This window comes from Danio rerio, chromosome 21, assembly GCF_052040795.2.
Source record: "Danio rerio strain M-AB ecotype USA chromosome 21, GRCz13ab, whole genome shotgun sequence".
Taxonomy (NCBI): Eukaryota; Metazoa; Chordata; class Actinopteri; order Cypriniformes; family Danionidae; genus Danio; species Danio rerio.
In genome coordinates, this window is record NC_141041.1 from 44,951,129 (window position 1) to 44,964,523 (window position 13,395).

Genomic DNA, 13,395 nt, shown 5'->3' on the forward strand with positions numbered 1-13,395 from the left:
GTAGCGTCAGCAAAGGGCGGGATCCTTTCTAAAACACTGCTGAAGCATCTGCTCGTGCACAGTTGGCGGAGGCAGCTGAGAACTGAAAATCTGCACGGAGCGACGGTAAAGAAAACAGGTCAGACGCTTTATGAACCACAACGCAGAAAATCTTTTATGCAAATGGTTAAATTAGTAAATGTATTTTGTCGTGGTTTTCGCTCCTGTTCTTGGTAATTATCGCAAGTTAACTAACGTTATATGCTTTATTTTGTAAATAAGAAGGAAGAATGCACCCGTACCAGTGCAAACAATCTTAATTATCATTCTAACTTATTTTTTCAACATTCTTTCTTTTATTGCATGTTTTTTTTCTTTCTTTTCCTTTATTTAATACTCATTTATACTGCATGGAAAGTTTCACACGTGTCATTTTTTCCCTTTTTTCAGAATGTAGATGTACATTTGAAGCGCAGACTTATCATGCAGTGGATTAGACTCAGGCTCAGCCCTTTTAACTGCGTGGCAGACACTGTGAGGCAGCCGTTTAGATGAATGTGAAAATAGTAGTGTCAGGAGTATTTTTCCCCCAGTGATGAACAAGGACTCAGCGAGGACGCTTAATGGCAAACAGATGTGCTGATGAAACATGGAAAAAGTTTCAGCCCTTGTTGGAAACTTCTGCAGTAACAGTTCTTGAACCTGTGCCTGAAGTGAACTGTGTCAAGTGTTATTCAGTGACTTGACTTGATTGCAAATGTTTGGATATAATTTATAATTGAAGTATTTGATTTTTTAAAAAGTTAACCAAACTTTCTTGTAAAATATATAAATTTAGGTGCATCTATCACATGGTCTTATTTAAAATAATAGTATTTAATATTATTGATAAATTTATTATTTGTTGACTTGTAACATGTTTATATGTAAGCTTAGCCACCATGGGATACATTTTTGTTTGATTTCAAGAGTTCACACTTAGCTGATAATCAATAAAGCGTATTTGGCATGCTGTCACAGGAAGAGAGCTCTGAGCTCGTAATATCCTCGAGCCCGGGGCTCCCTCCCGTTAGAAGGGCGAGAGGGGAATTCGAGGTCAGGTAGGTCTCGAGAACTCCCCTGCTTGTCACCGTGAGAAGTGTAAACTAAGGTTGTATTGTGTGATAATTTGTTTTAGTCGATTGGCTATGGTTTGTGTTTTTGGACGGTGGGAGGAAACCGGGGAACCCGTGGATAACCCACGCGAACACGGGGAGAACATGTAAACTCCACACAGAAACACCAACCGGCCGGATGGGTTGGACCGGCGGTGTTCTTGCTGTGAGGCAACAGTGCTAGCCACTGGGCCACCGTGTTGCCCGATCAGAAAAAAGTGGGAGGATGTAGGGGTGGAAAGGGGGGAGCTTCAAGACGAAGATAACTAGAGTGAAAAAAAATCAGGTTATTTATAATACTTCCGTAATCATCTAATTGGGCTGATTACGGAGCTAACAAGGAGCCAGCCGTGTTGATTATAAGCACGTGATCCTCTCCAAATTAGTTTATAAATAAACCGCACTAAATATTACAATTTTTGTTTGATTAAATATAAAAAAAATGCAATGTTACATTTTTACTGTATGTTGGTTAAAAAAAAGAAATCTTGCAAGGATAAGAGAATTCTTCCAAAATTAATAACACTTCCAAATTAATACATACTTTGAGCAGTTGAGCCTGTTTCTTGTCACATTTCTTCCTTTCTCTTTTTAAGATACTAAGCAAAAAACAACAACAAAAAATAATAATAAATGTGGTTATTCTGTGCTCTAGTTTCAAATATATGAAAAAAAATCTGACCTTTGCATTCATCAGGATGAAGAAGATAGTTCTGCTCGTTGGTTTGTGGAGTCTCCTCTCCCTCTCACATGCTCAGTTGGTAAGATCTATCAGTTTATCCAATATGCTTTCTCTTCTCTCTCTCTGTCATTCCGCTGGCTGTAACTTTACACATTTCTACAGGCAGACACAACAGATGCAGAAGGTGAGGAAGAAGCAGTTGACCTTTTTACCACACCACGCACCAAGCTGGCTGCAGCAACCTCTGATTTTGGCTACAACCTGTTCCGTCAGCTGGCATCCCGTGACACCAAGGCCAGCGTCTTTTTGTCCCCCATGAGTATATCAGCAGCCTTTACACAGCTATCAATGGGTAAGGCTTTGCCATTGGAAGACCACAACTGCAAAAGTTGTGACAAAAGTTCATAGTTTGAGATTAGCAATTTCAAAGTGGTGTTTGTCATCCATCAGGAGCGTCTGAACGGGCCGAGAAGCAGATTTACAGAGCCCTTCGCTATCACACACTTCAGGACAGTCAGCTCCATGACACACTCAGAGATCTTCTGTCTTCACTCAGAGCATCAGCCAAGGGCTTCAAGTCAGCAGAACGCATCCTTTTGGCGAGGAGTGAGTGCTCTTCATTTTAAATGGGTGTGGTTGTGTGTGCATTTGATAGTATGGTGGTGTTTTAATACCAAGAAGAAGAAAAAACTATGATTACATTTTGAGAATAACACCACAATTATGAGAATAAAGCATTATTAGTCTGAAGATGTGATTTGAAAAATATCAAAATATAAAAAAAAAAAGTAATATTATCAGGTGCTTTTTTTCAGTTATATACCTAATTTTCTATTTAATAATGAGATTTAAATACGGTATTTTAGTGACATCTAAGCACTATTTTCAGCTGAATTAGCTCGTCAGATTGTCATCATGACCACACTTCCTAAAGATTTAGAATAAAGAAATGTGGAAAATACTTATTTTTTAAAAGACAAATGTATTATGTCATATATTATCAGGAAAAAATAAAATATTGTTATTTATTAGGCAAATAACAAACTGGCCAGCATATTCAATTTTCCTCAGCCAAAATATGGCCATTTCAATAAAAATAATCAAAACATAATAATAGTAATAATAATAATAATAATAATCATTATTATTATTATTATTATTATTATTATTATTATGAAGAGCTTTACAATTTTCTATCCTCGCTTGTAAAAAAGTAAATTTGAAAATTCATGGCTAAAAACAATAGCCAAATTTGTATGAAATTTTTTTTTAATATGGGCCTGTTTTGGTGCTTCACACCTTTTCATTCTTAATTTTTTGATTAAAAAATAAGGTCCAAGATTTAGAATAAAAGTTAGTGATAAAATGTTTTTTTTATTTAAAAACAATACAGTAGCGAAAGATGACTTCTCTAATGGCAAATTATATATGTTTGCAGCTGGATTTTGGACTCATGAAAAATATTTGTTAGCATTGGCCAAAACTGATTAGCTTAAAAAACATTGAAGCAACACCCAACAAAGAATTCCACTTGGTCTTAAAGCCTTTTAATGGGTTATTTTCACTATTTATGATGACATAGCATTCAAAATAGGACAAATGAGTTCATGAATGGAACAAATTCTGGATCTTTGTCTGTGAGGGGTGGGACTACCGAACCCCCCCCCCTGGCCACGAGCCTGATTATAAAAGTAAAGCTATAAGATTTTCGGAATAAATAAAAATTACTAAAATGAAGTAATGTTAGGTATGAAGTGATAATGAGAATAAAGCGGTTCTAATAATTTTAAAATATATTAGATTTATTTACACACATTTATTTACTTACATTTATTACATATATATAGTCAAAATAAAAATAAAGTAAAATTGAGATTACAAAAATAAAATTGTAGAATTTTGTCAAGTTGAAATTAAGAAATTAGTTAAAAATTACAAGAATGTTGCTGTTATTTTTTTCAGATTGAAGTAAAAATTTAAATAATAAAGTAATAAGAAATTACAGTCTTACCAACACTTAAAACTGTAAAGTAAAATTATAAATTAGTTAAAAGTTCTAGCTTTGTGTGTCTAAAGTTGTAATACTTTGATAATTCAAACTTATTAGTAATTCAAAAACAAAGTCTTAGCAATACGAGATGTAATATTTAAAAAAAAAATATCTAGAATTATTAGAAACTTTAAAATTCATAGAGATTAAATCGTAATTGTGCATATAAGGTTGAAGTTATGAAAACAAAGTCGGAAATAAAAATATGAGAATAAAGTATTTTATTATAGGGACTTTTTTTTGTAATTTTCACTTTATCCACAAAATATCACACAGTCACAACTTTGACAATTTTAGTTTCTTTTAATGTGAAACCAAAAGTGAGAAATAAAGATGAAAATGTTTTCACTCACCCTGTGTGTTGCAGAACTTCGTCTAAGGCTGGAATACCTTAACAGCGTTGAGAAGCAATATGGTGAACGGCCTCAGATTCTTGCTGGTGGAGCCCGGGACCTCAAGACTGTTAATGACTGGTTTAAACAGCAGACTGGAGGAAAAGTGGATCAAGTCGTTCCTTCCCCTCTTCCTCGTAACACAGCTCTGCTGCCAGTCGGATCTGCCTATTTTAAGGGTAAGTTAACTCTACTTCTTATACCTTTGTAAATCTCCTCTGCTCTATGTAGTTAAACTGAGACAATACAAGGAGTTGGAGTCATATCAATATTCATTGAATCATGAAAATGTGCATGCATATTAACTCCATTGATACCAACTTTATGTCACGTGCAGTCAGTTTGATTTCTGATTTGAAATGTTCATTCATTCATTCATTCATTTTCTTGTCGGCTTAGTCTCTTTATTAGTCCGGGGTCGCCACAGCGGAATGAACCGCCAACTTATCCAGCAAGTTTTTTACGCAGCGGATGCCCTTCCAGCCGCAACCCATTTCTGGGAAACATCCACACACACATTCACACGCACACTCATACACTACGGACAATTTAGCCTACCCAATTCACCTGTACCGCATGTCTTTGGACTGTGGGGTGAACCAAAGCACCCGGAGAAAACCCACGCGAAGGCACGGAGAACATGCAAACTCCACACAGAAACGCCAACTGAGCCGAGGTTCGAACCAGCAACCCAGCGACCTTCTTGCTGTGAGGCAACAGCACTACCTACTGTGCCACTGCCTTGATTTGAAATGTTATCTTAAAGAAATGTTATTCTTCCTGCACTGATTTGAGTGCATTGACTTTTTGCAGGTAAATGGATAACTAGATTCGGCAAACCTAATAAGATGGAAACCTTCAGGAGAGATGGACAAGCACCTGCTGTTATTCCCATGATGGAGCAGGAGAATTACCCAGTGAAGATGGGTATCGACTCTGACCTCGGCTGCACGGTACCAGAATCTGTTGTATTATTCATGCACTGGAACAGAAAAACATTAATATATGTTTCCACATGTTGAAACATGACATGTTCTCAATATTTGTGTAAAGTTAGTATGCAAATACTTCTCCTTTTACTACTTTCATGATGCAGAGTGCAGTATTCTTACAAACATGATATTGTTTATTTGTAAAAAAAAAAAAAAAAAAAAGGATTCACATCCGGAGTTCAATGAGCTTTTACATTAATCTCGAAATAAACAAAGTCAAATAAATTACACCATACAAGAGAGACACACTGTCAAGGAGGGGCAGGACCCTAAAACACATTTGAAGGGATAGTTCACCCAAAAATATGTGATCAAGTGTTATGAAACAAAATCAATGCCAAATGTCTTGAATTAAAAAGCTTGTTGAATATCACAATCTGAAAAAAAATAATACACCGTATTAACAAGTTCTTGCATTTTAATGACTTGAATTCCAGGGTTTGTATTTTTAGGTCCTGAAATTTAACATATCTGTTTATTTAAGCTGTAAATATTTTAACGAAAAATATTTCAAACACGTTTTCATACTTAAAAATTCAACAATTCATATTCAATTTTCAGATTTCACTTTCAAAATATTCAATAACCTTTAAAAATACAATGTATATTATTCAAAAGGTAATTTTCAGTTCATTTTATTTCAGTTCAAATATTCGCTTCCATAAATTCAGTGGATCAAATTCGACTGATAAAATTCAACATTACATCCGGGAACTGCAGGAAAAGCAATAGATTGCAGAGTGAAGATCGCCAGCTGCTCTAGCTTTCACCAGCAGGTGAAGAGATGGAATAATGTAAGATTTTTAACCCAACCCAGTAAACAGGCGAGAAAAGGCTAATAAAGGAACAAAAGTAGTATTTAATATTAATATCAATGCCTTGGACATTATAAATGATAAAAAGTATGAGTAAAATGAGTACACAAGGTTTTAGTCATCTATATTTGCCCTTATGTAACGGAAGCCAGCTGGTGATCGCGTAAAGCTCACTCCTCAGGCCCGGATTGGCTAAACGGGAGGACCGGGAGAATTCCCGGTGGGCCGGTCCGTTTTTTGGCCGCGAGGGCCGGTGTCCTTAGTTCCAGAATCGGTTGCTCTCAGCAGTCACACTTTTTTTTTAAAATAATTTATTTATTTACTTGACCACAGCCTTCTTATTCATTATGTTACCGCAGCTCTGCTCTTTTTATCTATTTTCTCGTAGCCTCGTGAGCAGGATGCAGCCTGCAGGTTAATGATAATGACTTATCTAAGTATATCGAAGTTTCCGTGGGGTAAACCAGGGGTCAGGCAGATATAATTCTGTAGCCAGCTGGGAAGGAGCGAACTCTTGGATGGGCCCCAAGGTCAAAGCAGACATGCACAGCTTAACAGGAGCTGAAGCAGAACTGGAGGTGGGATTGTCCTTCCTCTGCCAATTCATTCTGCTGTGACTAAACTTGGATCATGGCATGAATGTCCATCCCTCAAATATTAACTGAAACTGGCCTAGATAGGAGTAGCGTAATCCAAACACAATGGTTTTTCCTTACAATGTACAGTATTACAAGAATTGAGAGGATGTATGGCCGGAACACAGTCAAAGGTCAAGTCAAGACAAGATGAGATATGTCTGTCAAGGCCAGGGCCGGAGTGGGACTTCCTTTCAGCCCTGGAGTTTCAAGCCTCAGACCGGCCCACCTCAGTTCACGACTGACTATATTAAAATAAGGTCATTTCCAATTCAGTTTCTAATTACACTATCACGTCTTTTTGTTAAGAGAACAGCTGCTTTAGAACTTCAAATGTTCAACAACCCAAACAGTATTATACCTCTCAACAATAAAAATGAAAAAAATTACATACTCAGAGGAGGATTAAACACGGGTCGGCGGCGTTGTAATCTAACATGCTAACCACTGGACCACAACAGATGTATATTGAGAAGTGACTCATCTGAGTTATGATCATTAACCTGCAGGCTGGATATATATAAAAAGAGCAGAGCTGCGGTAAAATAATGAATAAGAAGACTGTGGTCAAGTAAATAAATAAATAAATTTAAAAAGTGTGACTGCTGAGAGCAACAGATTCTGGAGCTAGGGACACTGGCCCTCGCGGCCGAAAAACAGACCAGCCCACCAGGAATTCTCCCGGTCCTCCCGATTAGCCAATGTCGGGCCGGGTCAAGGCTATCAATCAATAACAAACCCAACTGAAATATTCCATGAACTCCATACATCTGCACACAACTCTATGCAAAAGTATTGTGAAGATGCCATATTTTAACTTTGGTAAATATAGAAAGACTATCAAGTCAAGTCAAGATGAGCTTTTCTTGTCATTCCTCTACATGTGTGGACACACAATGGAACAAAATGTTGTGTCTCGCAGGACCACAATGCAACATAAATAATCATAAATATGAGCACAACACTGAATGTAAGATCTATTTTAAATCTATACTTGATGAACTCACTGAAGTGGTAAAATATTATATATAAAGCAACTAAACTACTGGAATATATATATATATATATATATATCTTTATTATTATTATATATATATATATATATATATATATATATATATATATATATATATATATATATATATATATATATATATATATATCTTTAGTATTACTAACATACTGGAATAGTAAAAACTTCAATAATCACTAACTGTCCTACTGCTAGGACAGAATGGTGTACTGAAATGTTTTTTTTTTCTTTCTAAATTGTTATTTTAAATGGTTTGTTCATCCGAAAATGAAAATTCTGTTATTAGTTACTCGCTGTTATTTTAATCCCCTGAGACCTTTGATCATCTTCTGAAAATAAATGAGCATATTTAGATGAAATCTGAGAACTCTTATGATTTACCATATAAACCAATAGCCCTAAGATGTCTAAAACGTGACATCAGTGTTTCAACTAAAATCATACCAAGATTTGACAAAGTTTTTGGTTCTTATCTGCACTTTAAATGACCTTACAATGTTGCTGTCTATTGAGAGTTAGAGAGCTCTCGGATTTAATTCAAAATACCTAATTTGTGGTCCAAAGATGACAATGAGGCTGTGTATTTAGTAACAGTGTTTTCCCTTTTGGGTGAATAATCCCTTAAAGCAGGGGTCTCAAACTGCAGGCCATTCACGGCCTGCCCTCCTCCTCCTTTTGGCCCGCAAATGGGTAAAATAGATTGGATACGTGGCCGCCTGGAAGTGCGATATTCACATTAATATACCAGCATTTTTTTAGGACACTGCATAACAATATTTAATATTTTCACAGTACTGTGACGGTTTAGTGTTGGGGTGGGGGTAGGCCTTAAAAAATACAATTTATTGATAGCATAATAGATAGTATAATTAATACTCGGTACAACTACTGTTTTTACCTTACTGTGACAGTTGAGTTTGGGGTTGGGGTGGGGGGTAGGTGTTGTAATAAATAATGTAATAAATAATATAAATTATTCTCTTTAACTTCCGACCGCAACCATATCCGATTAAGCAACAACCCCACAAATGACGTCAAAAACATAACGAGATTCGGCTCGCCAAAACATATTTTTGAACAACTATCATTGTTGTGCAGTCACGTCCAGCCACTTGTGCTATTGACCCGCCACGTGGTTCGACAATTTGTTAATATTCGATTCACATGGTCTCATTTAATAATTGTTCTGCTAGTTAAATTGAACTTGTTAGAGTAAATGTGAATTAATACATCATTTCCCCCTCTTTGTTGTAGTTTTACAAATAAAGAGAGATATTGAGAAGAACAATTGCAAGTCACTTACAGTAGGTGAGAGTTTAATGTGGCCATTACCGCCGGAGCTTATATCGCCGCCGTTTTAAATTGCTGCAGCTCTGTTTTTAGTGTATGACCGCAGTTTGTGAATATGCCGCCATGGGGCACAAAGGGACTTTAAATATGCTACTGTGCTTGTAAATGAGATTAAACAATAAGTCAAAGCATTAGGATTCCTTCATTAATCAATAAAAAATTACTTTATTATTATTGTAAACGTTTTACGTGCAAAGATGATTTGTTTTGGAAAATAGAATTGAAGAAATAAGACAACTAAAATGAAAGCACAAACATTCAGTACAAATAAGTAAGCCTAAATAAATAAATAAAGCAGGCTTTTAGCCTAAATATAGAGAGATGTTCAGTGTTTGCTATTTTGATTGAACTAAGACAAGACATTTTCATTTATGTTTTCATTTACGTTTTTATTTACATTTTCATTGTTGATTATATTTTACTATCTCATTTTATGTCTCAATTATTGCACATAATAATAAACGTATAATGAAAAATAAATGAATAATGAAAATAGGCCTAAATAATTATTTATTTTAAGACATTGTTGGCGAAACACTGAGAAACGGTCACGTGCATGATCTTAAGAGCTTACCCAAACTGCTTTCTGTTGTTCTTCCGCAATACAACAACAACAATACAGTTGGTTGGGGTAGAATAATTATAATTATGTCTATTATTTGTAGTATTTTCATAGCAATTTAAACTACCCTTTCAATATGTACAACAAAAAACAGAAAGCTAGTGCTGTGATTGCATACACTCTGAGAGTGTGTCTAATGCTCGACCATACACAAAACAACCACAGATATATTTCAACAGCTGATGTGTAACACGATAAACATGCTGATTTTCATTATCACTGATGAGAGTTAATGCTTGAAATATAAACATCATATGTGTTATCCTAAGATGCATCAATTGCATCAGGTTTCCACATTTTTCTTGTACTTAAATGTTAAAATGGCCCTCCTATAAATTGTCAGTCGCTGAAATGGCCTCAGCTAATTTGAGTTTGAGACCTATGCTTTAAAGGGGCGATGTCTCTTAAAGGAGCCGCACCCCCTTTTTTTACTCATTACAGACCAAGCGGCAACCTCCCGCTCTCCCTCAGGAAGCCAATACGGAAGTAACTAAAACTGCAATTCATCCGAAATTCCACTAGTCCTGGCCGCTCCTGGCTCCAAAATAGAGCAAATTTCAATTGAGCCCACTGTTAGAATGGCCAACTTTACAGCAGAAAAAAGGTGTTTACAGCCTGGTACGAAAAAAGATTTTGGTTAATACAGCTAATATTACCCTTCATGACAACTGTGAGGGGGGTGAATTTTTTTATAACTCATCCGTTTCCTTTTTATAAAGTTATATTAAGTTTGCATAATTAAGGGCGTGGCCTCTTGAGTGACAGCTAGGTCTCGTTGGTCGCCGTCACGTCACCTCAGCTGAATCCGGCAGATTAGCCACTTAACTCGGCATATTTATCGCATTTCTGTGTTGTTTTATGTGGCTTTACACAGTCAACTGCCTTTTGGACTTGTTTCCTATAATTATCAGATGGCATAACATGCTGAGTGCACTTAAGTGTGCTCATAAACCCTTCACGTGGCCTCCGTTTCCCATGTGAGTAAAGTTATATACTTATATACCATCTCTATACATGTATTTGTTTTATTTAAGATCATTTATCATTTATATTTATATTCGGAGCTGTAATGCACTTCAGAATCTGACAAATTGATTAGCTGTAGGCTCTAGAACAGTCATCTGAAGCGTTGTCATACAGTGTTATGCTGGATTTTATCAATAGTCTTACATTAACTAACACAGACTATATCTGAAGAGTTTGGAAGTAATTCGCGTTTTCTTCCTGTTGAAAATCGTCATAAGAACAATGTTTAGTGGCTCAATGTATTACAGCAGTGTTTTTAAAAGTCTAAACACTTTATTGATATAGTATACAACCAAGCACAAGTGGTCAGAACACAAACGAGTCACAGGTGATAAAGTATTAAGCGTTCTCCCAAAGTAAAGTGTGTCTGAACCAGGTCCAAGCTAAATGCCAGCAGGTGTCTGTAGCTCCGCTCACTCTCCGCCTCTTTGCCCTTGTTTGGTATCCCGCCGTGGGTGTGTTGATGCGCGAACAAAATGGCAACGGTTGGCCGCGCCTACTTGTGGCTTCTTTTGCGCTCTTTAGAAACCTATGGGTGACGTCACGGACACTAAGTCCTTATATTTTACAGTCTATGTTACAGACACATGTCAGATGTTATTTTTGAGAGCGGGCAGAAGGCTGACTGACTGTTTACACAGCAGAAAAGCGCATGCTTGTATGGGCGTGACGTGAAGCCGATCCACGAATCACAGCACATTATGACACATGACCAATCAGAGTCACTTAAAGGCGGGCCTTTCAGAGGAACTAGGAAATATGTCAGCCATTTTCATGTTAGCAGAGTAGCTGTATATAATCAAAGTGATATTTATTAAAAAACAATGCGATTTCCTTCAAGTGAAACATGAGCAAACATTGCTTTGCATCGTATTAACACAACCAAGCCTTAAAATTACATTCTGGACCGCCCCTTTAAAGAGAGTTTTTGTCTAAAATCATCTTGGAATTACACTGACACCAAGTGGTGAGAATGCTGTAACACACACTCATTTTTTTTCATATTTTTGATTAGCAGCTCAGTCAGTCAGTGACAATGTTCCATTACTGAGATAACATAATAAAGCAAGCAGTTTTCAATCATAATTCTGCTGGTTATGTGGATTTCAGGAACGAGGAAATTACTGAGTGCATTTGATTTAATTAGGTATTCATTAATCACCACTGTTACCCTGTTGCAGATAGCCCAGGTTCCTATGGAGGATGGAGTGAGCATGTATTTTTTCTTACCTGATGAGGTCACTCAGAACCTGACTCTAATAGAGGAAGCACTTACAGCTGAATTTGTCCAGGACCTGTCAAATTCACTCCACACGGTGAAGGTGCTGCTCACACTCCCAGTTATCAAACTCAGCTACAAGACAAACCTTCTGCCCTCCCTCTCTGACCTGGGTGAGACAAAAACAACATTTTGTATTCTCTACTGTTTTATCAATGTATTATTTTCGAATACTTGTGTCTCTCTTATTTGTTCTCCCGTTTCAGGTCTGTCTGAATGGTTAGCAGAAACAGACCTTACCAAAATCACCAGTCAGCCAGTCAAGCTGAATGCAGTCCATCATAAGGTTGTCCTGGAGACAGCACCAGAGGGCGCAGAGTATGCCAGCACCACACCCAGTGCCACAGGTCAATCGCTGGGTCTATCGTACCGTGTGGACCGGCCCTTCCTTTTTCTAGTCAGGGATGAGCCTTCAGGTGCACTTCTCTTCATTGGGAAAGTGCTGAACCCAAGTGATCTCTAAAGGGTATGAGACAGAAACACACATACACTCGCACTTAAATGCACAGGAGGCACCAGCAACTTACATGAGCTCATTTTAAACCCAAGTCTATACCCAAAATATAAATATTTTCATACACAGTGGCCATTTGGAGAAAAATGATCACAGCCAGCCGCATTTTTAACATGCTTATGCAGTACACACTCAAACATTGGTATGTGCAGCAGACATTCACAGTCGAGCCATACTAAAATATTCCACTTGTGCCTTTGGTTTGGAATATTTTATGCACAAGGCTCAGTGTAAATGTTTTGGATTTTAGCCAGATGATTTTAATTCATTTTGATGATTAATAACTTGATGCTCTTAAATATAACTCAACCTTTAAGTAACTAATCTTTTAGCAAACATCCCTCAGGTATTTACAGCTGCTAATAATGATTATGCAATTAATGGTATGCATCTCAAAAGCATGTTGTTATGACCATCTTCTTTTCTGTAACGATTTGTTTGAGTATTTGATACGTTTGCCTTATGACTTTACTTAACAGTCCCTCAGAAATGTTCAAATTACACTCAAATCAAGTTCAGATCACATTCCCATATGTACATTTATCACCAGCTAAGATTATTCTGAATTTGTATATTATGTTGATTCAAATAAAGGAGAAATACTTGCAATCAGTATCTTGTGTCTTGTCCTTTGTTCTTTAAACTCTTTAACAATGTTTTTATAATGTAGATGGATGGATGGATGGATGGATGGATGGATGGATGAATGCAAACTTCGATCTGAAAGTCCTTCTGTGCTCCTAGCTAGCAGTGGTGGAAAGAGTACTGAAAAATCATACTCAAGTAAAAGTACCATTACTTGCCTACAAATGTAGAGCAAGTAGAGTAAAAGTATCTGTTGTAAATATTACTCAAAGTATGAGTAAAAAGTA

The 13,395-nt window shown here is 36.6% G+C and overlaps 1 protein-coding gene across 1 annotated transcript; it reads left to right on the top strand.

Moving 5' to 3' along the window:
• The first annotated feature begins 76 nt into the window (after nt 1-76).
• serpinf1 (serpin peptidase inhibitor, clade F (alpha-2 antiplasmin, pigment epithelium derived factor), member 1) lies at nt 77-13,136 on the top strand. Its single transcript, NM_001004539.1, has 8 exons — nt 77-118; nt 1,831-1,894; nt 1,978-2,167; nt 2,266-2,421; nt 4,233-4,436; nt 5,071-5,210; nt 11,912-12,122; nt 12,216-13,136. The coding sequence occupies exons 2-8, from the start codon at nt 1,832-1,834 to the stop codon at nt 12,470-12,472; spliced, it is 1,221 nt and encodes a 406-aa protein (NP_001004539.1). The 5' UTR covers nt 77-118; nt 1,831; the 3' UTR covers nt 12,473-13,136.
• The last annotated feature ends 259 nt before the right edge of the window (nt 13,137-13,395 follow it).